At 51.6% G+C, this 27,738-nt stretch overlaps 1 protein-coding gene across 1 annotated transcript in view; it reads left to right on the top strand.

The window, feature by feature from the left end:
- The first annotated feature begins 11,701 nt into the window (after positions 1 to 11,701).
- Positions 11,702 to 27,738, top strand: part of STK32C (serine/threonine kinase 32C) — an 80,700-nt gene continuing 64,663 nt past the window's right edge. Inside the window, exon 1 of the mRNA XM_074908019.1 lies at positions 11,702 to 11,895. Coding sequence (XP_074764120.1) covers positions 11,811 to 11,895 — 85 coding nt within the window. The 5' untranslated portion in view covers positions 11,702 to 11,810. The remainder of the gene's footprint in view (positions 11,896 to 27,738) is intronic.

The raw sequence follows: 27,738 nt of genomic DNA, 5'->3' as shown, positions 1-27,738 counted from the left end.
TGAATCAGTGAGGAGATTCATGATCAGCTTGAATGGTCAATCGATTGCGGCCCAAACTAGCACAAAGTCTCTGCTTTTCATGACAATTGCACTTCTAGAAAAGGATACCCAGAGAATTCCCAAACATCTTAAAATACAGCTTACACTCGACACGTAATAAGGACAGAATGAAACTAAGTGATATTCATTGAATATTTCTGATGGGCATTTTCTGAAAGCTGAGCTGCTCTTGAAGTCAGCGGAAATACACAAACTAGATCAAACACAATACCTGTAGGGACGAGCGACCCACACCTTGTTTTTAAGGAAGATGCACACCCAGAATGTCTTAATGGATTTCAAGGACTCATACAATGACGATCACATAATTCCACAAACCATATTAAAATACTATCAGGCCTGTCCAATTTAAAAATAATTTATGAAAGCTGTATTTAAAATATTTGGAAACATCATTAAACTTGACATTTTTCAGCTATTTTTAGAAGTATAACCTTCATTTACTGTATTTTGCTAATCACAAGTTAAATATATGATTCACAACCAAGTGATCTTAAAATACCTTTAAGTACCTTGCTTCAATCACAAGATGCCATGAAATTAGGTTTCTTTGGTGTTTTGTGTTTTGTTTTGGTTTTTTTTCTTCTTTATTTTGGAAAATTCTGCAGCATCTATCTACCGTTCAAGGGTTGCTTCCTTCTCCTCCTTACTCGCTCCTCACTGAAAGGTTTCTTTAAAGAACTGTCCCGATCCAATGTCGGGGGAGGTTTCGATGCGATCCCAAGAGCGCGATTAAGACACAACCGAGGTCAAATGTCGTATACCCAAACCAGGTTGTTATTATTTAAGAAGCGAAGAGGGGTAGCGATAGGACAGAACGGAAGGAAAAGACAGAAATCAAGCAAGGGTGCGGGATAGGGCTGCGGGGACAGCCACCACCACGGGTCCAGCGGCGCCCGGTTGGTCCCAGCCTGCAGTTCTTGGGTGGTGGGTGCACACTGGGCAAAGTTCTCTGCTGCCTTTTTAAGATCCGCTGATCAGCATATCTGCTCGCCTTTAGTTTTGTTTTCCTCTGCTCCAACAGGTTTTGTGGCATCCGGCTTCAGGGCAGGAAGGTCTGCCCCTTACCAGTTCGTTAGCAATGCATGCATGGGGTCTGGCCCACACAATAGGGACACAAACGGCTCCGGGATGGGGCCAGCTCAGCCCCCTCCGAGGCCTTTACCTGAGGAGTCCGGACAATGCAACCGCAAGGAAGCGGGGGGGTGCATCCTTCAATCCACCCCGCCTCTCTGGGCACACCCCCGGAGCAACGCGCAGGCCGCAGAGCTTCTCTGGGCGGTTTGCACAGACACAAGCCACAGTCATGTGACATTCCAGTCTCTCACAAGAACCACAACCGAAGCAAACTGTCCTGTGTTGGTCTTTTTTCCTTCCAGGAACAAAATAATTTCTTTGCCCCCGTTTATTCCCACACACTGTGATTTGTGGTCTTCCCCTCTGGAGTGAGACGCAAGGAGTTGTCCAAAGACATTAAAGACAATGGTGGGAAGTTGGGTGGCCACAGCAATGTGAGAGCAAGTGCACTTCTCAGGGTCAGAACAACACGGTGTACCTACCTTCTCCCTCACACACTCCATCTGAAGATGTGACAGGCAATTAATCCTTCCAGCAGTGACTGCTGCCATGTCAGACAGCCGTCAGAAACAGATTAATGGGTGAAGTTCTTTGACCAAACTGTCCTTGGTTGTTACTTAGGAGTGACATGAGGTGTGTATCTGTGGGTCCCTGTTTTCACCTCACCTAACACACTGTAAAAACTTAAGTGAAAAGACCAACAGATCTTGTATTTCTAAAGTTAAAAGTTTAGAAATTCAGTATGTAATATTAATTGGACCTTTCAGTTCATCTGAGTTTTAGTAAACAAAATTAAGGTTATTTACCGCTCTCCTGCACCGAGGTCAACGCCAGACAAAAGCATATAAAAGTCTGACTGTTACAATGAAATTACAGTAAGGCAAATAGAAGACAAATACAATTGTTATTAAATTATATGTATGACCAATGATCTTACCTGTGGTAACCGATTCCAGGGGGAAGAGCTTTAATCTTGTTATACCGGAGATCCAGCCAAACAAGATGTGGCAGCTTTTGAAATAAATCCTCAGGAATCGTTGATATGACATTTCCTTCCAGATGAAAGTACTAAGAGAAAAAAACATAAACACGTTTTAAATCCAGGAAGAGAGGGGCCGCTCCTTGGCATGCAAAATGTCAAATGTGGAAACTGTAAACTGCTCTGTGCCTTTATGGAAGAGCACCATTAAATGGGATTAAAGGATACACAGCTCTGAATTACACACAGAACTGATTTAAGACATTTCCCAAAAAAGAAACAGTGATTAAAGATCATAGCTAAGAATCAGTAGCTTTTCCACTCGTCTGGCTAAGCAACGAGCCCTTACCTGCTCTGTGCTACGCTCACGGCGAGGGTATCAGAACCACTCACACGCGCCCACCTTTATGCTGGGCACTCTATGTATTTCCTTAGTAAGACGCTTAATATTTTTTCTGCTGACATCAAGAGTACTTGAAGATGGCAACAGACACTGTCCAACAGCTGTTCTGATCTCTTCTGATGAATTAGAACCAGGCGAGTTCCTCTCGTTGAGATGTTCAGCTCCGAAGTTACCGCCGCTGCCGTGGCACCCTCCGGAGCCGCTGTCGCCACTTGTCGGCAGGCCTGGAATACCCGCGGCGGGCGGGCAGGGCGCGGGCCGGGGGTCCCCGCACCTCCCGCGGCGCCCCGAGGTGAGCGCGGGCAGGATCGGGGCGGGCCGAGGAGCTGCAGGGTTGCGGCTCGCCGGAGACCCCCGGCCGCCCGGGGGGTGCGGGCGAGCAGCCGAGGCCCCAGTGGCCCCGCGTCCCGCCGGGCGGGCTGGGAACGGCCCCCGCGCCTCGCTGCGCGGCGGCCTCCGGCGGGCGCTGCCGGGACGGGGTGCCCCGGGACGGGGGTGTCCCCGCGCCGCCCGCCGAGGCTGGTCCCGGCTGCTCGGAGAGGCCGCTCGGCCGCCGCCGCCCCGGGCCCGTGTCTCCGTGTCGCCACAGCGCCGGGCCCGCGGCCGCCACCGCCGGGAGCGGGACCCCAGCGCCGGGCCCCGGCGGCGTCGGGCTGGCGGGGGAGCGCGGCTGCGGCCCCGGCACCCGGAGGGGCCCCCGCCTCCCTGCGCGAGTGCCCCAGCCCAGCGCGCCATGCGGGTCGGGCGCTCCCTCAGCGGCGGCGCAGAAACACCCGCGGCCTTCACGCATCCGCTCGCCCTCCGGGATCTCACACCGCCTCCCCGTCCCGTCCACTAACGGCAACAACTCGGACGTGGCGAAACTCGCAGCCCCGGCAAGCTTGTGCGGAGGGACCGGTCGGGTCGCCGTGCAGCGGGGGCCGGAGCGCCTCGGCCCGGCGGGGATCCCGCACCAGGGCGAAGCTCTGATCCCCCTACGCTTAGGGCTGTTCTCACCGTGGCCTGAGCAACCCCCTTTAGGAACTCTGACCTCCAAAGGCCACCCGGGCAGGAGCCTGTTCGGCAGTAGAGCGTGTTGAACCTTGAAATCTTCCGTTTTATAGAAAAGTCCAAATTCTGAAAGAGAAAACTGCTTACATGCATAACTAAACAGGCCTAAATCCTCACATTTATTTTGTTACAGGGCCACGAGCTCCTGAAAGCCACACCATTACCTGAGCTAAGACAAAGCACCTACTCCTCAGCCTGAATGCATCTCCACTTTGAAAACACAGATTCTACTAATTAGGCTATTATTGCTGATTAAAAAAAGAGCAGGTGTGACTAGTAAATTTATTATGCTTTTCCTGGAATAGATTTTCTCTGAGGCTACTCAGGTGCTTAAATCCTCATTATAAGCAATATTTATAAACCAGAGGGCAAAATTTATTTAAAATTAAAAACAGATCAATGGCAAAGCTGTACTGAAAGAAGTATTGCTTTGCATTTGTTTATGCAGAACCAAAAATATTTTAGGATAATTTTATTTAAGATTAATTAAGAAGATACATTAGGGTTGAAATCAATGTCATTGTTCCATTAATTAAAGAGGGGATTATTTCAGCTAGGTTTGATCTCAGCATTCTGTTTAGAATTCTGTAACACAATAATAAAAATAAACATTTCTATGGACATTTCAGGGAAAGAAAGTGAATCTGGAAAGATACCAAATTTAGGTGAATCATCTTGAAACAGGAGTTGGAATATTCTTTTTTTCAAATCTACTTGTCCACTCCTCACTGAAGCTTGAGTCCTCTGTGCAGCACCAGCACAGTAACAGAATACCATTTTTTTAACATGACACTATCTAGGAAGATTTTTATCCTAATGAGAGGGCAAGAAGAAATAATAGATCAAAAGTCGAGAGATGTATCCCTCAATCGGTTTGTGGGATTGCGGGCTCCTCCTCACCCTGCTAGAGCCTCCCCGGCACCCCGAGGCGAAACCAGGGCCTGCAGCGCCCTGTCACCGCTGAGCGCTGCCCACGGCCGCGCTCCTCTGCGGCGTCACCGGGCGATGCGGGTGACAGAGCCTGGTGCCACAGATCCTCGTGCTCGATCACGGCTCTCAAGGGTAGTGCATCGCCTCACAAAGTTGCAAGTGATCACCAAGCTTCAGAGAGAAGCCTTCAGCTTTTTCACCCAGAGACTTGTGCAGATCGGCAGGCACCCGTGTTACACAAGTTCTACTTGCCTTTGACTTCACATAAGTTGGGAATTAAAGTTTTTCCTCCTCTTTCTAAAGTAAGAGCCATTGAATAATACAAGAAATGTCATTGCTTTTTATATAAAACTACTCTCTATAGCTTTATATAGATTTTTTTTAATACTCCCATAAGTGAAAGAACTAGATGACTAAATTCTGAGAAGGCATCTTATTAAAGTATAGTAACATATGTTCTTAACTTCTTAGTGAAACATTTGGTTAACCTAAATAAATAAATAACATAAGCAGAAAAGTGAACAGACATGTAAATGAAAGGAAAAACAAGAAAACAAAAGGAGGCAGAAGTCACCAAAAATGTGAAAGGCTGAATTGCTCAAACAGTACCAGAAATAAAATCACCCTGTCACAGGATTAGGCAAGAGAAAGCATTACAGCATACAGAATATTAAGCAGGATATATATTCTGCACAGTAAAAGGCCAAACCAAAACAAGCAACTGAACTAGCACACACATACCTCAACAGCTTAAGAGGAAGCAGCTCTGCAGGGAGGCGCTTCCATCACCCGATGGGTATGAGCTCGGGCTGGTGAAAGAAAGGCCTGTTGTGTCACCCCTCTGCCTCGTCACCCCTCTGCCCCAGCAGGAGCCGAGCCCTGCCCTGCCCTGCCCTGGAAGGTGTAACCCTTTCCCCCTCCCCAGCTACACAGCAAGCTCCTGCTGCCTGTTCATGCTTACCCTGGCCGCAGCAGGTGATCCTCCCAGGAGAAGGTTATTAGTTAACTGCGGGCTGTTAAAAGAGTTTGAAACAGCTGGATTAGAGCGATTACTATTAGCATCTTTAAAAACAGAACTGGCCATATTTACAGAAACACTAATGATAGGAAATATATATGAAGTTTCCCCCTTATGTAATGTTTATTGAAAGAATTATGTGTTCTTTTAGAGGAACTTTAAACATAGGTTTTTCTCTGTAGGCTTTCTTCTTCATGAAGAAGGCATGTGAATTTTAAGAATCACAGTCATATTCCTTTCATCATCTTAAACACGTTGCAATTATAGCCATTATATTCAGTAAAGAGCTTTTAACAGGAATGTAACATCGTGGCGTATCGGCCCCCTTGTTTCTACACCTAAATTAGGAGTGTCATATAATATTTGCCTCCTTTGCAGTTTTGTGATAATTGGTAGCATTTTTATTTAGAAACCATTTTCATCAGCTTACTGGGAACAGATAACCATAAAGAATGTAATGTTACTTCAGGCAGTTCTATTTTTATTTATACAGGTTTTATTCAGGATAATGTCACTGATACCAGGGAACTTGATCCTAATTTGCAGTGGTGAAAGGAGAAAATGATCACCATTCCATGTGACTGGTAAAACGACAGAGAGGGAGCCATAAGTAATAGCTACCAGTAGAGTACAGCATAAAGAGGTAAACTGCAGGACCCATACTGCTTAACTGAAGTGTGAGATTAACAAAGAAATGTTGAAATATTATCTTCAGTTTCCCTCATACTAATTTTGACACGATATAAAATATACAGTTCACCATGCTTGGGAATAAGAATGATCAGTCATTCCCTTGCAGAAAGGAGGCGCTTGAGAACAATTGGGCTGAATAATTCCATACAGTCCTTTGATTAGAAGAATGATCCTGGAATTTCATGAAGAATTTATTTGGCCTGTCCTAGATTAGAACAGGTAAATGAATGTGTGTTGGCTTTGCCTGTTGGACGTCACTGAGGTTCTGAGGACACACCACACAGGTGGTGCTGACTGTACGAGCACCTGATGAGTTTGGTTCAGCGTGTGTAATTCCCTCAAGTTAGAGATGGTTTCATGGCTGGTGAAATGAAAGAAAACTCCAATCTCTTGGAATCCATGAGAAAAGAGAGAATATGCAAAAGTAAACACAGATGGGAAAAGGCAAACTCTTCCCAACATCAGTGGTTGCTCTGCCTTTTGCGAGTCTGTGCTCACACCCAGGTGAAAGAGAGACCTGCCAGCATCACCTTTCCGAGGCTCCAGCAGGGCTTTTACGTGGCACCTTCTCTGCAGCCTGGTCAGCAGTCACATAGGCTTTGATCAGCTGGTTTTGCACCACCGAAAGCCCCTAAGTGCAATGTGTATGGACGTGCTTCGGGTCTGAACCCACGTCCACAAGAAGAGAGCAGGATGAGGCCCCGTCCCAGCGCAGGGCACTGCAGCTGTGCCGGGCTCTCACCAGGCAGGGTGGGGCCCCGGAGGGGCCGCGCACACACTGCTGGCCACAACAGTTCTGGGGTTTCTCCCGCTTTCCCCAGAAAGAAGAGAACCTTCTCGCAGCTTTTCTTTCTTCTCTGATGTAAGGAAATCACCACATCTGTTGTATGTTAACAGTTTCCAGGGACAAACAGGCATGCAGGCAGTATCCCCAAGACTTCCACTCGTGAAGTGCCTAACTGTCTCTGAGTAAAATCCGGAACTGTCTCCGAGTAAAGTACAAAACACGGAAAGAAAAATGGAAACAGAGGAGGAGAAATTAATTTCAAAAAGAAGAGCAATGAATTCTTAGTGGTTTCAAGAACAGTCTGTTCCTAATACCCTCTTTGGTCACCCAGCTTATACATTTCCCCTTAGAGGTGAGTTAGAGTTACATCCAAAGATGTCTCAAAGGATGAATTATCGTAAAAGTCAGCTTTTAATTAAACGGCCTCATTTCAAAACCAAAGTGGATCTCTGTTTCCCTGGAGACCAGGATATGTAAGAAGGCAGTTTTCTCTCCTCTTCCCTTTCCTACGTTGGGCCACTGTAGAGCAGGGTATGGATCTGCAGGATCAGTCTCCTGAGCCCAGCGGATGCTTTCATGAGGCGGCTGCGCCTGGGTCCCTGTGGTGCCCTCCGCGCCGATCCCCTCGACGTGACGCTGCTCACCAAGGGGATCCACATCGTCCACGGCACGCCAGCCACGCGGGTTTTGAACTGTGGTATCAGACACGAGCGCCCACTGAACAGAGGGGGAACCCTGTTTGCAAGCTGGAGAAACACAAAATGAATACAGTTCTGCTACAGAGAGAACACAGACATGTCTGCTTGAACCTCCAGCGCACTTGCTCTGTGGGTGAGAGCAAACACTGTCTGAGAGAAAACAGAAGGGCTACGTTTAGTATTTTTGGCACTCGTTTTGCATCACTGTAAATGACTGTGTGCAGGCAATGGTGACCCAGCATTCTCTGGTTCTCAAGCTGATCCGAGACGGGGGGCATTCCATCCTTCTCTCCGTTTCTGTCAGTGTAGAGGAGGAGACAACAGCAGGGCTCCCTCTGAATTACTCGAGAGTAGACAGAGTTGGAATTATAAATAAATCAGAATTTATTTGCAATGGTGTTAAAATATTGAAAATAGAAAAGCTTATGTAACACCATTTGTGCTAAATATCTGCAAATTAAATACAAATTTCACTTTTCCTAATGAAGTGAGCAGCTGTGGCTGTTTTGCCCAAAGGAAAGACCACCACTGCGTGATTTAGAGCCTGCAGAACAAACACCATGTTTAATGACAGTGTTGTTTTTTCCCCCTCTTCCTTCCACGCATCCTCAACGTTCAGATGTCTCTCATTTCCTCTCCAACACATTCTCCTTTTCATCATTCACTTGCTGTCAGATGTGACTTAAGATCACAAGCAAAAATACTGTTTTTCAAACTGGAACATCACAAACAATTTATATAATCAAAACATAATTTTCGAGGAGAAAATACAGCCAAACGCCGTTGTTAGTGGCCCAGATTCTTTGCCGCGCCACAGAAGTCTGGAGGATCTTTTCTAAATTCTTTTCCTCTTATCTCAGTTCTATCATCTTTGTTGGTGGCAGTTCAAGAGGTGCCAGCACAGCACAACAGTCTCCAAATACCAGGTTTAGTATTTAAAGTAAGAATATTCTCTCCCAAGTCAAAGCAGAGGGCAAAAATCAGATGAATTTCCACCTGACAAGAACGATCCAATTCAATTAATGATAAACCTCACCCCGTTTTCTATTCAAGGTAAGGTTCTCCCTGACAATTTCAGTATTGTAATTTAGATGGAGACGGGGCTTAGGTTTCAAACACGAAGACTAGAATTCTGATTGTCTTGGCTATGCAATAGATGGGCCTTGTGAACGGGCAGACCTCATCCTGAGGACGGTAGCAAGAGAATAATTTCTGTGGGATTTGGTAGGTGTTTGGTAGGATGTAGCCTGTGGCTGACTTCCTAGAAAGCAGCAGTACACGAGAGGAGCGGGTTTTGCTTAGCTTGTATCACTACCAAGAATTCTGAGCAGCACCTAGTCACTCGTGCTCTGAGTAGGACTAAAAAACCTGAAACAAACAGCAACTTACAAGGTCTTTTATTTGTCTCCTATTCAAGTTATCTTTGTGCAGGTAAAACCACTTAATACACTTCTAGTGAAGCAAAAATTAAACAAAGCCCCATGCTGCACCTTCCTCCATTTTACAAGTAAAGGAATCAGGAACTGTGGTGGAATGAAACCCTCCTCTGGTATCAGGACAATCCCATCCTTATTTCCCACACTCTTCTTTCCTACACTGCATCTTGCAAACTTCTTGGAAAAAGATTGATTCTATGCTATGGATTTGATTGTCCAAATATTAGTGGAGAATGAGAGAAATGACAACTGAATGGCAGACAGACTGAAGCTGTTTAATGGCATCTTTCAGACTTTTCCCTCTGAATGTAAAGAGGAAGGAGTGAAAGCTGATAGCTCAGAGATTTGCAGTATATTTAAAAACAAACCTATCCCTAATCAAAGAAAAAATTACTGTCTTGTATAAAAGTGTTCTCTCTTTTTATTTGAGAGGGATTCTTTCCGATTTCTCAAAGAAATATTCTTTAAGAACTATTCTTTGCCTTTGGAAAACTGTTCTTAAATTACACCCTTCAATTGTAATCATTTTACAACTTTCAGGCTCTTTTAAATAATGACTAACTCCTAGCAAATTTTCTGTAAAGAGTACAATAACTAACATATCCATTTGAAAGCATGCTATGAAAGGAAACAGCATAAATCTTAAATTAAAACTTAGGAAGCAGCATCTCAGAAATTATGAAAGTACTTACTGATGGTGTAACAGATACAATCTAACGGCTGAAGAGCTGTCACTTGCCTTGACATTTCTGATGTGGTCTGCTAACATTATAAGTTATTTCTGAAAAACACATTTAATTAGACATTCCCTGAGACATTTCAGTTCAACAAGCCATAAAAACCAGCATCATGAGCATGTTACAGCTCAGCAAAGTCTGTAGTGACTTGGAATTAATTCTTTTACTGAGGAGCTCTGCAGCAATCCCTGGTTTTATCACTGACAAAAGAGCAGGAACTCTCTAGAGCTAGTGAGATACGAACACTGATTATTTAGGCAATGCGGCTTTTCCATGACGTGGTGCTGCAAAGAACAAAAACTCAGCATAAGGCTCCTCGTCAGGGCTCACCCTCGGTCCGCGTTGCAGTTCCTGCAGCAGGATGGCACAGTTGCATCCCCGTGCTATTCCTGTGCTGGCAGGCTGTCTGCCACCGTGGCCCTGGGACACACTTGTCCTCATTGCCTGAAGGTAAAGTCGCAGGCCCAGTAGTTTATGGACGAAAATCGAGATCATAGAATCACAGACTGGTTTGGGTTGGAAGGGGCCTTAAAAAACGTCCAGTGCCACCCCCTGCCCCGGGCAGGGCCGCCTTCCACCAGCCCAGGGTGCCCAAAGCCCCGTCCAACCCGGCCTTGAACCCTGCCAGGGAGGGGGCAGCCACAGCTGCTCTGGGCAGCCTGTGCCAGGGCCTCACCCCCTCACAGGGGAGAATTTCTGCCTCAGATCGCACCTAAATCTGCCCTCTGCCAGGTTAAACCCGTCACCCCTCGTCCTATGGCCACAGGCCCTATTGTCTGTCCCCCCCTTTCCCGCAGCCCCTTTCAGCCCTGGGGGGCCGCTCTAAGGTCTCCCCGGAGCCTTCTCTCCTCCAGCTGAACCCCCCAACTCTCCCAGCCTGTCCTCACAGGGGGGGCTCCAGCCCCCCCAGCATCTCCGTGGCTCCTCCGGCCCCGCTGGAGCCCCGGTCACGTCCCCTGACCACACGCAGGGATCTCGCTGCGCCTCTGCCGGGGCTCAGCCTCTCCCTGGGGAGAAGGCGGGGGTTCGGGCACTCGTTACTCTCCCAGCGTTTCTTTGGTTTCTTGCGTTGCGGCAATCGGTGAGAACCATCATTTCAGGCCTAAATTCACAACCTCAGGTTTGGTTTTCTTCTGTTTTGAAACTGCCCGTGTGAGAGGGTGAGTCCGGGCGCAGAGACCACCCGCGCAGCGAGGCAGCTCCTGCAGGGCTCTGCCGCCCCGGTGCCGGCCGCGCTCCCCGCGCCCCCGCCCGGCCCTCGGGTGGAGCGGCCGGCCCCGGGCCAGAGGGCCCGGCCCCGCGCTGAGCGGGTTCAGGGGCGCCGCACCGCCGAGGAGCCGTTCGCGCGCTCACGAGGAGCGGCCGGCGTTCTGGCGAGCGCCCCGGCCTGAGGCCGCCCGGCCGCCTCTCACGCCGCGGCGAGGCCGGGGACGGGCTTAAAAATAACGACCCGGCGCCAGGGAGCCCCGGGCACCGGCGGGGGGAGTGGGGGCGCGCGGGGCCGGGCCGGGCCGCCGGGGGGCGCTGCGCTCAGGGAGGCCGGGCCCCGCCCCGCCCCGCTCCCGCCTCCCGCCTCCCGCCCTCCGCCCGGCCCCGCTCCCGCCTCCCGCCCTCCGCCCGGCCCCGCTCCCGCCTCCCGCCCTCCGCCCGGCCCCGCTCCCGCCTCCCGCCTCCCGCCCTCCGCCCGGCCCCGCTCCGCCCCGCCCGGCCCCGCTCCGCTCCGCCGCGCCGCGCTGCGGCAGCCGCCGCGGGCAGGAGGTCGGGAGGCGGCGGCGGGCGCTGCCATGCGGGCGGGCGGCGCCGGGGCGCGGGGCGGGTGAGGGGGGCGGCGGCTGGCGGCGGGGGTGGCGGCTGGCGGCGGGTCGCAGCGCCTGATCCCGCCCGCGGGAGCCGCCGGGCCGGCGGGGAGCGGCGCGCAGGGCATGCCATCCGCCTCGCCCCGATGTTTCACTGGAGCAAGTGGAAGAAGAGGATGGGAGCCAGCGCCTCCTCCTCCAAGAGACCCGTCTTCGACGAGCGGGAGGACGGTGAGTGCGGGCCGGGATGCCCCGCTCTGCCCTGCCCCGGGCTCCCTTGCCCTGCCCCCGGCTCCCTTTCCTTGCCCCGTACCTGTTGAGCCCCGCTCCGCCCCGCTCGGCGCGTCCCGTCCCGTCCCGTCCCGGCGGGGTCGAGCCCCCGGTGCGGGTTTACCGGCCGGGTGTTGCCCCCCGCGGAGCCCCCGGCCCGGCGGGCAGCCCGGTAGAAACGGGGCGGCCGCCGCTAAAGTCCCGGAGAGGCGGGCAGCGAGGGGACGGTTCGGCGGTGGAGCTCCCGGCTGGGCACGGCAGCCGCAGGCGTCGGGAGGGAAGGAGCAAGCGCAGCTGGGCATCAAACTTCCCCAAACTACTTGTCACTGGAAAACGCCGCTTGGGTTTTTTTTCTCCCCAAACGTGAGGGGGTTTTTGGTAGAAATACAGCATGAAATACCTCAGACTTCTCAGGTGCAGGGTGAGATTTCAGAGGAGCGGCGGAAGGAGACTTTGGCGGGGGGGAGGAAGGCTCGGGGGGGCCGCGGTCCAGCGCTGGCCCTGGGACACCGGCCGAGCGCTGGCAAACCCCCCCGGGCGCTCGGGGTGCTGGAGTTTTTCACTAGATAAACTTGGAGCGAGACACATGGGTCCGTTTGAGGCTTCGAGGCGCGGGGATGTTCTGGTTTGCGTGAGCACCGGGTCTGCCGGCATCCCCTCGGCGAGCGCGGTCAAACCCCGGACTGGCCGTGCTGCTTCTGGCAGCTGGGGGGCTTAGCTCGGGGAGCTTCCACCGGAGAAGGAGCTGGTCCGTATCACCAAGTATTTATTCGCAGTTCGGAGTCTAACACTGAACTGTTAACCCTTGCCTCTCTTATTGCACAAGTGTAGAGGAAACGCGGTTTGGGGTGACCTCGCTGCCCGCGGGCTGTGACAAACGCACAAGGCGTTTGCTGTTGGCAGGATCGGAACCCGCCCCGTCCCCTGTCCCCTCCGCTCTCGGCGTGTGTCAGCCTGGGGCCGGGTGCTGCTGGGGGCCAGCGGCTCCGCGGGGCTTCACCAGAGTTTTGTGCCCAAAGCGGAAAACGTGTTTCACCTTGGGTGCGGTGGGTCAGCAGGAACAGCAAGTGGGCCAAGTAAAAACGCTTCAGCTGGAGGCTTTGCTACCTAGGTCCGAAAGCACTTCATTCTGCTCTGAGCCTGTGCGCAGCCAGTACAGGGGAGCTGGGCTTTGTCTCAGGTGAATGACCGTTGACAAAAACCTGATAATGTATTTCCAAGCAGCGCTTTTGCAATAGCAGAGACTTATTAGGACATTACTTTCCTAATATTGCCTGATTTTTCATCATTGCTTGTTAGCGTGTGCTCAGAGCAATTACAGTGTTGTTCTGGTGAACTCCTATTTACTGGCACGGCATGGTTGCTATGGAGATCTCTTAAGACATCCCAATAACTTCCTTAGATAAAGAAGCCAGTTGATACTTTGGTTTTGTGTTTGACATAATGTGGAAGAATTACTAGTGATGGCAATTTAAGGTGGAATAAATCAGAAGAAGATAGGTTAGTCTATGAAATTTTGCCCATAGGTGGTTCCCAGTGATGGAGGTACAACACTGTCTAAATCCAATGGTTAATCCCTTTTAATTATGATGGGGTGTATATAAACAGAAGGTTAACACTTATTCGAGGGAGCAGTAACACAAGGCCCAGTATTTACCCTCAGATAAATCAAACTCCCAATGTGCAGATGTTTGAGGCAAGATGCCTGAGTTCTTGGGACTGGTTTCAGGACTTTACGGAATTACTGCCTCTAGTCACAGCGGTGTGGCTAAGCTGGAGCATGGTGGGGTTTCCTGGGGGTGGGCAGTAACGCGTTTGCTCTCAGTGTGAAACGCCTGGCCCTGGAGGATTATCTGCTGTTAACCTCACAGTTAGAAATCGTCCTTTCTCTCCCATCTGTGTCTGGCCAACCCCAGCGTCCTGCTGTTGGCTCTCACCTTGACAAACCGGAGAAGTTCCTGTTGTCACATCCCGTCTCGGTGCAGCGGCAGGCGTCCTCATCACTGGGATGTGTGGATTGAGCCCTCAGAGTCCATGACTCCGAGGCTAGATCTCGTATTCCTGGGTCTGTCCCGTGGATCTTCTCTCAACCCTCTCTGTTTTTTTCAGCATCGTTTCTGTTAATGCTGGGACTGAGCTCGTTGCTCCAGCCGGGATCGAGCCCGGGTGCAGCCCGCGTGTGTGCTGGCTGGTCCCTGCCCCGGGGCGGGCGGTGTGGGGCTGTGTGTGGATTGTCCTGCTCCCTCCTCGCTACCCTCCCGGGTGCTGTGCTGTCCCCTGCCCCCAGCTTCCCCCAGCTCAGGTAACTTCTCTGTGGAGCCGGGTGTGACAGGTCCTTTGGGTTCCACCTGAGCTGCAGTGTGGGGAGCGCATCTTTCCGACGCCCTTTTGGTGCCGTGCTTGCTCCGGCACACGCAGCTGGCTGTTTCACGTTTGCACATACAACCTTTGAAATATTTCTGAGCATTTCAGAGTTGGGATTCCACTAATAGAGAAGCTGACTTGGGAAGGAGAGGGGGTTTTGTGTGTGTTTCCAGAAGGCGCTGGTACGTGAGAGATTGGTTCCCTTGCTTTGCGAGCGTCGGCTTCGGCTGGGACTGTTTACACAGAACACTTGGTGCGTGGGGTAGGTGCTGCACAGGCATCAGCTGGGTGCAAGCTCCAGCCTGTCCAGCTAGAGGTGCTGCCTGGCGGTGCCTTTTTGACAGGTAGTTTTTGGTGTGGTATGTTGTTTCTGAACAGAGAAAGTTAATGAATGGGGGAGAGGAAGAAAAAAAAAAGTAGGAGAAAAAAAATAAGAAGGTGGGAAGAAGGATGTAAGGCAAAGGAACAGAAGGGCTGCAAGGTTGGGCACTCCCAGAGTTACAGTGTCTTGGAGTAAGGTGGCCTCAGGGAACTGGCGTGGATCCTCATGGGCTGGTAGGTTTATCGTTGTCACCATCTATCAGGAAAAACAGGCCTTTGTCTGTAAGGGCTTTTTAGGGTTTCTTATTTATACCCGTAACACCCTTTGAAAAGCTTCTTGCCTGGCCGGTGCATTTGTTCCCGGGCACGGAGGAAGGCCTGGTCCGGCTGCTGGCTGGCCCCTGCCCGCTGTGAGGCCCCGGCAGGGCCCGGGGCGCTGGAGGGGCTCGGCACGGCCGCCGCAAGGCTCGTTTGCATGTGGGCACAAAGTATTTTCTGTTGCCATTCTGGGAAATGGCCAAGTGAGTTCTATTGACACTCCCCTCTTTTTTTTTAAATTTTATTTTTATACTAAGTGGGGGAAAACCCATCATTGTGGAGCCAACGGGAATGTTTTATATTTAAAAATACATTTTACTTAAACATATATTTAAATATAAATATTTAAAAACGTTTAGCAGAGTTGCTAGGACTTGGGAAACAGGGCTGAGTAATAGGAAATACAAGGCACTCTTACACTCGGTGCTATTAGCGTTGCTCACAGTTGTGTTCTGTGAGGGGGGGAAAAACACAGCATGATGTATCGTTATATGCGGTTATAGCTAAAGAGGAATTTCAAGAGTGCGTTTTGGTTGTGGCTTCTCCTGAATCAAAGTGGCTTACTAAAAAAGTGTATGTAAATATACATGAGAATATGTAAAGCCATCTGCTGCTTTCTGCTGAGCTGTTCCTTCCTTTGCTTACACCGGGGTGAGTGGTCGAGGGCTTTCTGCTTCTTCCCTGACACTGAATTAGATTTCCAGCTGATTTCCAAGGTTTTCATGCTGCAGCCCAGTTACTTTCATCGTGACATTTGTCTCAATGACTTCTTTACCCATCTCTTATTTGACTCTCTGCCAGAGTGCAGGGGTTTTTTTGTAAGGGGGTCAAGTGCAGTCTGCCAGGGTTATCCTACTTGCATCAAAATCAACTTTTAAAAACAAGTTCCCAGTTTTACAGCCCACAGGTACAGCTCGTCCAGTAAACCAGCCTGACTTGCAGAAGCTGTACTCAGGGTTGCTCTTTGGGTCAGGTGAAATGGCTGTGGGTGGTTTTGTTTCCCCTCTCGGGGAGCAATCTCTGGTTGAAAGTCTTTGGCTCAGGGAGGCACCAGGCTGGAGTTTGGGGGAGCACAGACACCCCACTGCGAGGGTGAGCGGCAGCCTTCAGGAGGGTGTGCTGGCCAGGCTGGTCTCCTGTGGCCTGTGCCTGTAGGTAGACGTGGGTCTAAAACTTATAAAAGAGCTGCTGCGAGTTTCTAAGCTGAGAAAAACTACTCTGTAAAAATGTGTTTCTGTGGTAAAACAAGAAAACTGTTACACGTCTCGACGATGCTTTCCTGGCGGTGCAGTTTGCTGAAAGTGCTCCAGCCTTAGGGACGTGCTGGGCCCGGGGGGTCCTGGAGCCCAAGCAGCGCGGGAGGGACGATCCCTGCTCTGCCTCCCCGCCGGCCTCATCCTCGCGGGGACAGCGGGAGGCTGGAGAGCCTCGGCAGCTGCGCGGCACGGCGCCCGTCCCCATGGAAACGGGCGAGAAGCTGCAAAACCTGGGGGAACGTGCTTAAAATAATCCCCATTTTAATTTCAAACCATGAGTTGGCAGGCTGCAGGGTTACACACGCGGCAGAGTGTGCATCCCTCCGGCCTCACCCTGGTGATCGGGTGAGCGAAAACTGGAGCGCTTCATTCGCGGAGCTGTTTGATGTGCAGAGAGAGAACTGTGGGTGCCGGCGCCAAACCTGGCTCTCGCTCCGACCTGGCATCCTGCAGCCACCGCTGCTGGGTGCTGCTGGGTGCCTCCAGCTTCAGGGAGGACTCTCACACCCATGTCTCATCGTCACCTTACATCACTTTCAGGTCAAGAGTTCAGCCATTGCAGATTGGTAGCTATTTCCATTCCTCCTTTTACTCCTGATTCCCCGATCTGATGGGAGCGAGCTGTCCGACACTCTCCACAGCGCTAGGTGTTAGTTTTTCAGGTTGGGAGTCTCCCCTGTAAGCTTTTGTTCCAGGGATTGGGACCTTCAGGGGAGCAGGGGCATGCTGCTGGAGCAGCAGAGGTGTGGAGAGGATGGGGAGCGAAGCCTGGCCTTGTCGTGTGTCCCCTAAACCCCTCTGGCCAGGCTTGCCCCGGGTCTGGGGCATCCCGCTGCGCTGCCAGGAGAAGGGACCCTGTGGCCCTCACCCAGGGGCCAGGGGAAGTTTCTCTCCCTCTCCCGAGGTGATAAGTGTCATAAACCCCGTGCTGTGGTTCCGCGGGGCGGCCAGTGTGGTGCCCTGGGCCCTGGGGGCTGAGGCTGCCCTGCGGCATCCTCCCTGTTCCAGCTCCTCTGGCTGCTGGGCACCCGCTGTGCTTCTGCCCAGCTTCATCGCCTCGGCTGGGCAGGGGTTTCCACCCCTGGGCTGGAATCGTTGCCCTTTTGATTGCAAAACTATGGACTGCTGCCCAGGAAGGCAGTTATTAAGTCCTAAATCCTGTTTATTTAGGGTCAGACACAGATGTGTTAAGCTTCCATGCTCTGCAAATTACTTACTAATCACTGATCAGATTGCAAGGCAAACTTTTTTCATAGCCTGATTCTTATGTGGCTGTGGGTTGGGAGCACAGATGCCTTTCCCTGTTATTTAAAAACAAGAGAAAAAAAGCCTTTCTGTATTGTCAAAGTGGTAACTAAGTAAGTAAGTGGGGAGAGGAGGGAGTGGGAATTACAAGGAGGTGTCAGAAAAGCTGTGTTTAGTATTGTCAGCGGTGCTTTGTTTTTGCTTTAAATCTTGCTTCCCCCGGATCCATGTGTGCTTTGCCCAGAGACAAGCTCTCGCCACACGCTCGCTGCCCCCAGCCTCCCCAGCAGAGCTGATGCTCCCTGGTCATTCTAAGGATTGAAAACTTTTCCGCGCATGACACTTTTCAGTGTGTGGTGTAACGCAGAAATAGATTAAATCCAGAGAATTTGGCAACTGCAAGTCGTTAAAGTGTGTGGTAACGTGTACAATGTTTGGGTGACTGGACCTCTTTCTCTTTCAGAATAATTAATAACTTTGCTGTCACTCTCCACACTGAGGGCCATGGTCTCTTCTCAGTAGTGCTGAAAGAAATCGGAAGAAAAACCATTCTGGTTTGTGCTGGTGAAGGGGAACAAAATGTCTCCCTTTCAACACTGAAAATTGCAGTTATGGGAAAGCATTGCTATTGCTCACCTAAGACCGTGCTTTATCTTTCACTTGTGTTGGCTTAAGACCATAATATTTAAGTCTTCTCATTTACAACTATTTACAAAACTAAACAGCCTTTCATAGAACACAGTATGAGTAACCACTGGAAATTTCATGTTTCCAGTGTTTCGTTATACATCTTGTTCTTTCAAACCCTCGCAGTGTTTTCACGTTTCCCTTGCCATTTCCCAGTGTACAAGCTCAGGGTTGACAGCGGTGCCGGTGGGGCGGAATCCCCGCCGGGGCTGTGCGGGGCTGTGCATGCTCCCGCTGCGCCGCCGTGCCCTCGCTCGGCCTCTCCTGCCTGGGGCAGCGCGCACGATCGCGCAGCGATGCCGCTGGCCAGCGCAGTGATAACATCAGCAAGATGCACATTTTCCTTCTTTTGTGTTTTGTGCTGTCCAGCGCCCGCACCAGACCTGGCTGAGGCTGCCTCAAGCGTCATTTCCCCCAACCTGAACCCAGCCCTGAGGCAGGCACCCGGCTCTGGAGAGCGGGGCTGCGCTGGCCTCTGGCTGGCAACAGCGATGCTCTCAGGTGGGGGGTCTCCGGGGGGGCTGTTTGAGCATCGCTGGTGTCCCTGTGCCCTTCAGGTGGACCAGGTCCTGTGGGACCCTCCTCCTCCTCCTCCTCCTCCTCCCTGACTGCCAGACCCTGAACTCTGGAGTCTGGGCCTGCCCCGCACAGCCTGCCCCTCGGTGCCCAGCGGCGCTGGATGGGCACATCACATCCTTCCTGCTGTAGCGTCACCCCCAGCGCCTTCTGAGGTGGGAGAGGAAAGGTCTTGTGAGGCCTCGGGGGGCTCCTGTGTCTGTGGGAGGTCTGAAGAGAGATGGGGGGAAAAACAAATCCTGAAGGCAACGGGGGCTGTTGGCATGAAACTAAATGAGAAAAACTTAACAAACCCAACTGCAATTCATGGGACACTTGACTGATAGGGAAGGAAAAGGGCAATCAAGGAAAAGTTATGGGAAGGACAGTTGAAGTAAAGTGTTAAACCAAGTTAACACTTGGTCTGTTCTGTAAAGGCCAGAGTCCTCACAGTTGGATTGCAACAGGCTCTCTGGGAATTCAGAATAACATTCAGGAGCATGCTGGTAGGTATCTGAATCCCTTCCTGACCGCATGCCCGGCACTGGCATGGTGACCTCCCCAGCTTCACCAGCATTCCCACCAATGCCTGCAGCTCTGCTTTCTGCAGTACAACTCCACAGAAATGGAGCTGAGGGTGCCAGGTTGCCCGTAGGCACCAGCACCAGCAGCTGCTGGCCCCAAGAGCCCACACTGGCAGTGCCCGGCTGGGAGGGCACTCGCAAGATCACCTTGTGCTGTGGCTGGCAGAACGTCCGCGTGGGTCCCTTCACAAGTAAAACCCTCCCAGGAATGGAAAAAGTTGCTATTTTTGCAGTTTGATGCTTTTCTCATATGAGCCCGGGACTCGGGGGTGGTCAGCAGGTTGAAATGCTGCAGCAGGTTCTGGTCTCGCCCGTGTGTCGTGCCATGGCTGGAGGGGGGCTGTGAAGCGTGGTGCACGCTCACGGGTCTGCGTAGGTCGGGAATAATATGTGTTTCCTTTCAAATACTGCTTTATTTCTTGTGGGAATGCCTGAAATCGAGTGTGGTGGGTAATGTTTGTGCAGAATTTGCAGGGGTGTTCCTCTGCCCCCGGGTCAGGACTTGGGCTTTGCGCTCACCATGGTCACCCTGGCTCACGGACAGCCCGAGAGGTGCAAAAGCAGGTACGACTTGTCCCGTTGGTCCCCACGGCCCCGCTCCCCAGCCGCAGTGTCAAAGGCTCTGTGGTGCAGCAGGCAGTGCAGGGTTTCACGGCTGCGGTTTTTGTTAATGGGCGGTTTCTACCACCTTATCCTAGAATCCTCTAACGAGGCACCTACATTAATCCTGAATAATAACTTCCTGTGTGTGCTGCGGCCACAAGTTGCAGAGAAGGAACGCGGTGCGGGGTGGCTGTGACAGAGGGCGGGCGGGTGGTGGGTGAACCCGAGGGGAGCTGTGCCGCGGGGACAGCGGCGGTGCCCGACCTCTGCTTTGGCATTTATCTCCCCAAGGAAAGAGTCGGGAGAGCTCGCCAGCGGCTTAGCTTCTCCTAGCAAGAGAAGATAAATGTCAGTGTCCTCTTTCCCTCTCCCACTGTTCTTCAGGAATTAAATTGCTTTAGGTGACAGTTATGGAAAATTAAAAGTGGTTAGGATGTGTGGGAACAGACGGCTCTGATACTGCTAAGCAGTGAGATGTGACAGTGTGTGAATGTTGATGCGCTAATTTACATCGAGTTTGTTGTTCGGGGTCTTTTCCAATACCTGGGAAGAGATGCAGGCACTGAAGGATGTTCCAGATTCCACTGGGCACACCAAATCCTTATAGGCTGATGGTTAGCCAGGCTGTGTAATTAAATTAAACAGCAGTGTAATGTATTTACAGCTCAGCTGACAGTTCTGGAAGCTGATAATTTTCAGTTATTGTCCCCTAAAATACACTTTTTTGGTTCTAGTGGCACCAGCAGAGAGCTGGTGGGCTTCTGAGCCTGATGGTGCTATGTGGATCTTTCAGGCTACCCTGCAAAAGGCTGATCCAACATGGAAAGTTACCTTATTGTCCAAGGTTTTCACTTTATTACAACCTAGATATAAGTGATCTTTTATATTTCTGTGGGTAATGTGGTGGCTGCAGCGTTTTGGGGCGCTGGAGGAAGCACACTGCATCGCTCTGAAGCAGAGTGGTGGGGGTAAGAGTCAAGATGTGAAAGCGTGGCACTGTCCGTGCACACTGCTGGGGCTCTCCCCTTCCTGCACGGCCTGTACGAGGGAAAATACAGCTCTTTGCTCAGAAGAGAATCTTTCTTTCTTTCTTTCTTCCTTCCTTTCAGGCTAACTCCCTGACCAAAACCCACCCCCACCCTCCAGCAAACAAACAACCCAGACAAAATCCACAACTAAACAGAAGTTGGCATCACTGGTTAAAATGCTGGCGTATGGTTTATGTCCTGTGAATGCAGAGGGGTTACCTGGTGGCAACAGATACCCAGGGCAGGAAAAAAGGAACAGGGAAACTCAGTAGTAACTGGAAAGAAACTTCCATTGAAAAGAAACTATTGCATTTAGGAATTTAACAGCCAAGACGCTTCCTAGCATTGGCATTTTATGTTGTTGGCACATAGGCATGATATTCAGTGTTAGGGCATGTGGGGAGGTACTTGCTTAGGTCCCCGTTTATGGTCACTTGATGAATTCCCACGTGTTCTTAGTTGTAGTGCCTGAGTACCCTGGCAGACGTCTGACGGAAGGGGCTTGGCTTGGACGGGAGCTCAGGTTCCTCCTCCGAGCAAGCAGTTCTCTGTGAGGTTTAGGTAAAACACTTATGATGTGCAGGTTGCAATGAATGTTAATCACACTTATCCAAAAAATGGAGTAAATGATATAATTGGAAAGTCCCCAGAAGTACATGTCAGTTAATCATCCAGGACTGTCAGGGTCAGTCAGGATCCTTCCTAATTTCCTAATCTGTTTTCTGCTGACTGCGTGAGTGGCACAGGACGTGTACACAGCTCAGGATGTTGGGTGAAACGCATTCTTCTGTTCCTCGCAAGTAGCTTTTTATCGCCAGTACCATTTCTGCACTATTTCAGCTGGCTGTGCCTGCTGCAGCCCCCCTCCCGCTAGCTGTGGAGGCTCGGCCACCTCCCGCGTCAGACCGTCGGCAGGTAAATCTCCTCTGGCCATCACTGCTGTGGGTGTTGGCTGGACACAACGTTACCTCTGTGACTCAGTGTGGTTTTGCTGTCAGAACGATATTACTTCTCGCTGAAAGACCTTTTTTTAAACTGTAGTATGTAGCTTGCTGAAGTACCCTGTAAAACAAATGTCATATAATCCAATAGAAAGCCGTATACTGCACATTCGCTTTGTATTTTACCGGTTCCCCACTCCTAGTGGGAACTGTCAGGCAAGACCAGAAAGTAGGCAACAGAAAATGATACACATTAGGCTTGGATTGTTCGCACAGTAGGAAAACGTGCTTTATGCTTTACAGAAAGTAAGGCTAAAGCCTGACCCCAAATAATTTGCACTTTAAAGGCTCAATGCTGCATGTTGTAATCACATGAATAATTCATGCACTTTCAAGGAGTCTCCATAATTTCATATTCAAGCCTGATTCTAGATTTGCTTGAAACTCTGAAGTGCCATTAATCAGTGGCTCCTCCAGCTCAGAAGGCAGCTTGGCAGGACCCGGGGGCGGGGATGGAACGTAACCTCTCCAGCCAGGCCAGTCGCGTGTCCGGTGAGGGCTGGGAGCCTCCCCCGTCGTCCTCGCTCGGGCAGTGTCCGGAGCTCAGCGACTCGAGTGCCTCCTGGGTCTGACCTTGGCGTGTTTTCATTTGCTTTCATACATCATTGCACCTTTAACCAGTAATAAACACTAGCAGGAAAGTCAGCGTGGGCTTGAGCTGTTGCTATGAGCTCAGCACAACACTTCGAGTTCCCCAAATGGCAAATGATGCCTGTTGAGGGGATGAACCCGTGCTGTGGGAAGAGCTGCAGATAAAGCAGCACACGGTGGGCAGTGCCAGGGGGCTGCTGAGCAGGCGTCGACTTGGGCTTTCTCTCGCAGCGTGCGGGTGTGCTCGGCCTGCCCCCAAGGCCAGGCCTGCCTGTCGGCTCTGGATTGGGATTTCTGGAGTAACTGGAGAGTGCTGAGGCTTAGGCAGAGCTGTCCAGATGACCCAGGCGGGAGTTCTGGGTGGAGCTGATGGGCAAAGAGATGCTCATGTCGGGGTGCTGGCAGCGGCACCGCGCTGCTCGGCTCGGGCATCCCGGCTGGCCCCGGCTCTGCATCTCCCAGCTGCGGGTCGTTCATGCCTTAGACCCTCTGGCAGCCTGGAAGCTGCCTGGAGTTGTCACTTACTGCCAGGACACCAGCGTATCGGGGATTTGGGACAGTCCCTCGGTAACTCCTTCAAAACCAGAGACAGCAAAAAAGCTCTGTTGTCAGCTCTGGGGTGGTACGTGCAGCACGGAGCGAGCGCAGGGTGCTGGGGGCGCTTCCCGTCACTGTTCGGTTTGTTCCGCTGGTTTTTATTGCACGTTAAATGCCACAGCAGGAAAACTGCAAGCAGGTGTCAAAACAAGCACAGTTGCGACGAGGCGAACTCAGGGATTGATTAATGAATATTGTCAGCATGTTGTATATTTTTCTACATGGCTTTCTGATATAAAGATCAATGTGTGAAATTGTTTAAAAAATAACAGGTTTAACTAGAACAAATTGCTTCTGTTTATCAAAATGTTGAGTAACATCAGCAGAAAATTCAGTCGCTGATTGCCCCTCAGTACTGCTTTGGAAGTAATTTTAGTTAGTGTTTCCTCTGGCTTTGGTTTGGGTTTCTCTGTGCACGTAGTTCAGCATCTCCACAGGTACCCCTGCCTCGCCCCCCCCTCTCCCCAGGAGGCCTCTGTCCTCCTCCTCCTTCTCCCCCTCCCTGCGGTGAGGTGGGAGTTTTCCGTTGCGGGCTCTGCTCTTACGGAGGCTGCACAGGGGTTTATTCCCAGGGGTGAAGGAGGATGGGCGGCCCCGGCAGTGTCGGGCGCTGGCGGTGGGACGGAGCGAAGGCAGAGCCTGGGGGGATGTGCCTGGGCCCCCCACGCCCTCCGTGCTGGGGTACCAGCGTGCCGAGCTGCCGTGCGGGGACGGGGACTCTCCGAGGGCCGTCTCTGCTCCCCACGCACGCACCGCTGCGGTGTGTAACGGGGCGGGGGCTGCACCCCACCATGGTCCCTGGGGTACCCCGCAGTGCCACGGCGATGCCCTCTGCCTGCTGCAGCAAGAGGGAAAGCTTCCCTCTTTCTTGTGTTTAAAGCCCTTTTCAGGAGATGTTGTCTTTCCAGAGTGAATTGGTGTGTAACCGTGTTCAAGAGAATTTCTTATCTCAGAAATAGGATGTCTGCTTTCCCCAGAGAAGTTAAGCCTGGTGAAGAATTGTGTTTGGCATCCCCACTGTCTGGGAATTCGGGTCTCTCTCCTGTTGTTGAACCGAAATGAATCCTGAACGGTTATGGTCATCCATCCCGCGCTCCTGCGGGGACCGGCTGGGCAGGCTCAGTCCCTGCGGTGCTCGGCATGACTGGATGTGTCAATGTGGTCTGTCTGCCCAGGGAATCTCTTCTGGCACCTCCAAAATAAAGAACAGATTTGCTGTTGGCTTCAGGGAGCACCAGAGGGGATCGCTGCTCTGACCTGGGTCAAGTCTACCCCGGCAAAAATAACTTCAGGTGCTCATGCATTGCTTGTGGCTCTTTTTTGCCTTTCCAGATTTATCTACATCACAAGCACTGATATTAAACAGTCGTTTACAGTGTCTTGGTCCTCATTTTTCCTTCTTTGCCAAAAAGAGCCCCTCCTGTTGCGAGAGCTGCGTGACATGCCTTCCTCCATGCGGCAGACCCTGGGTGGTGGCAGGGAGTCTGACCCCTCTGGCCTCGGGACGCGCTGGGCCCTGCCCCGCTGCTGGTGTTCGCCGGCCCTGGAGCCGCGGGGCTCGCCGCAGCCTCAGTGCAGCAGCCTGCTGGGGATGGCTGGGTTCCCTTCTGAACCCTGGGCGCTGCTGGCCCGGGTGCCTGTCCCCTCTCCAGCTGTGTTTGTCAGAATTGCGTGGGTCAGTAGAGCAGTGGTAGTTCCCGCAGGCGCTAAAGTGCCGTGGCGGCTCCGATGAGCCGTGCGTCCGTTGATCCCAGCGGAAAGTATTTTGGGAGCGCGTCTACTGCTCGTGAGCCTCCGGGACAAAGATAGGACCATGCGCCTAAAATAGCGTCCTGGAGCCACGCGTGTGGTGCAAACCCCACCGGTGGCTGCTCTTGGGAGGAAAATCCAGAGTTTGTTTTCAAGTCATCAGCGCTGTGTTGACAGGGCTGTCGCGGGGAAAGCTATCTCGACTGGGAATGTATGAATTGGCTCCGGGTGTGATGTACACACACGCAGATAGTGCACACCACTCGCATCACAATGTAAGGAAAGGACTGTTAGCTTTTGAAATATATATACGTATTTGCCTGCCTGTTGAAGAAGGAGAGGCTTTCTGTTGTTGTAGTTTGGTGCACGCTCTCTTCTGAAGCTGCCTGCTGAGGCAGCTCCTGCGGTGCCGTGAGGGCGTCGCGGTGGTGCTGGCTCCGAAGGGCCACAGGCACCGGTGGGGGCTGCGCGGCACCGGGTTCCTGCGGGGTGAGGGGGGCCGGGCCCAGGTGATCCCTCCTGTGAAGCAGAGCGCAGCCGGTCTGCTCCTGCGCCATGCAGAAACTAATGGTCAGTGCCAGTGTGTTCATTCATATGTATGTGTTAAAAAAACCCCAAGCCCAGACGAGACAGAACCGTATCTCCATGGTGCTAACCCATCCAGTGGCCAAGAAATGAATATCGCTGACGGCTCCAGCTCTTCTTCATGAGGTTTCGTTCTTCTTTTCAATTATCTTTATGGTACTTGAGTGGAAGGAAATGCTGTAGCAGAGGCCACCCTTACACGCTGAAGTTGCGGGGAATGCAGCAGTGCTGGAGTTACATGTGCTAAACTAAAACTAGTTATGTGTGCTAAAATGCAAGAAAGCTGCATTTCATTTTTAAGTGTATCCTCCGTTGCGGCTCCTGCAGATGAAATGCTTGTTACACCCCCGAGATGAGCAGCAGTGCTAGCAGTGTCTCTGTTAGCTGAGCTACTGCCGAGCTGTGTCTGCTCACCTTCGGGTGAAAGCCAAGTGCTCTGTGCTCTTCGCCCTGAGGACGCACAGAGCACACGGACTGGTCTGGCCAGTGCCCGAACAATGTTTTCTGGTTTGTTTTCCCAATGTTCTGCTAGTCATTACCAGCCACAGAGGCATAGCAGGAGGAACAAGACTGTCTTTCAGGTCCCACAATGAGTTTGCTGGTGTGGCAAGTAGTAAAAGCCTCTTTTGATTAAAAACCAGAAGCAGCTGATTGTAGAAAATATTCTTGGAGACTCATTAGAAAGAGTTCTTGTCTCAGGGCTGTTACACACTGAGTCCACAGGACACTAGTGTTTCTGAATTTATTTGAAAAAAGCAGCGATAATCAGGAAACCATCTAAATGATAGAATGTATCATATTGAAGAGAATAATGAAGGTTTTTCCCCAAAAGACCTAATTTTTTAGTCTCAGGCCTTTTAAAGGCTCTCTTGTAATTTTTTTTACAAAAAAGGTGATGCTGAATCCTGTCTTGTTCTTAGAAACCCGAGAGCTCCGTGCCCTCGTCAGGAGTGTAGTAAAGGGTGGGAAAATGGGGGAGTGTCGGGTGAAAGCCCCACCGGGTGACCGAAGAGCCACCGGTGTGACTTTACTAGTGGAGCTGTGTTATGGTAACGCCACGGGAGCCTGCAGCGAAATTCAGGAGAACTGGGCAGAGAGAGACGGCTCCCGCAGGACGGGAGTTCCAGTCACGCAGACCGGAGGGGGCGCGGGGCCGGAGCCTCGGCCGGCTCCCGGCTGGAGCGTGGTGCCCGGGGTGCTGGGGGGTGCCGGAGCTTTTCTGTGCTTTGCCCGGCCTCGTGTGCGCACAGCACGGGGCTGCTGGGCAGGATCAACTCCTGCGGCACAAGTGGCTGCAGGGCTATTTTTTCTGAAAATACACGGGACTTTTCCTGCTCGCGTATCACCAATCACACACCAGTTGCTGCTGAGAGCCTAATAATTTTTTCACAATACCTCAGTGTTTCTGCATAAAGCATGAAGTTAAACAAGAATTAGGTAGTTCCTTTTCTTTTCTGCTCTGAGCAGCCTTTGTTGCTTTTTCGTACACCGAACAAATACGCCAAGTCTGAGCACTTCAATTACCTACTGTTACTGCTCGCTTTTCCTTGGAAAAGCATTGATAATTAAGAATATTGCTAATTTTCCTGTTTATTAATGCTTGAAATCTTCCAAATATGGTGTCAGGGCCTTTCCAAGGGATACGTTACTAAGATTAGTGGTGGTCTGTCTACTTTGAATATTCCTGTTAAGCCATTTCCATGATCTTTTAATACAAAGCATCGTTTTTTTTCCTTCTCCAAAATGGCTCCATCTCTCAAAGATGCATTTGTGTGATTGCGCGTCAGGAGTTGGGATATTGTTACAGCGTTGGATTTCACGTTAGCAACTGGTGCATCTCTACAATTACTCTCGCTGCTCACTATTATCAGTATTTCCATAGCAACTGGAAGGTCTGGTTGCGGACCCAGCGCGGCTGTGCGCGTGCCGGCGAAGCGCGGGAGCGGGAGGCAGGACCCCCCAGGCCCTGCCAGCCTGGGCTCCCCCGGGCCGGGCATCGGGGCCACTGGGTGCTGAGAGCAGGGCTTTGTCTCCCCGTTCAGCAGAGCTCCACCAGAATTCTTCCCATCTTGTAAAAAGCTACTAAAACATTTTATTTCTCATTTTTCTGAACCAGATACCATCACCAGATAGCGTGCCCTGTAGCACCTTCCCTACCCCGAGTCGGAGCGCGGAGCCGTCCAGTCAGCCCACCAGCAGCTGGCCAGGGGAGGCGGGCAGCCCGGCGCGCCGGGGCAGGGACCTCTCCTGCCCTTCAGCCTGTGTCTTGACAGAGAAGTGCGAGCGTCCCTATTGCTCTCTTAGCTTGTCAGCCTCTTAG

The sequence above is a fragment of the Athene noctua genome, chromosome 5, assembly GCF_965140245.1.
Source record: "Athene noctua chromosome 5, bAthNoc1.hap1.1, whole genome shotgun sequence".
Classification (NCBI taxonomy): Eukaryota; Metazoa; Chordata; class Aves; order Strigiformes; family Strigidae; genus Athene; species Athene noctua.
The sequence above is the reverse complement of the archived record's forward strand: the minus strand, read 5'-3'. Positions and strand labels throughout refer to the sequence as shown.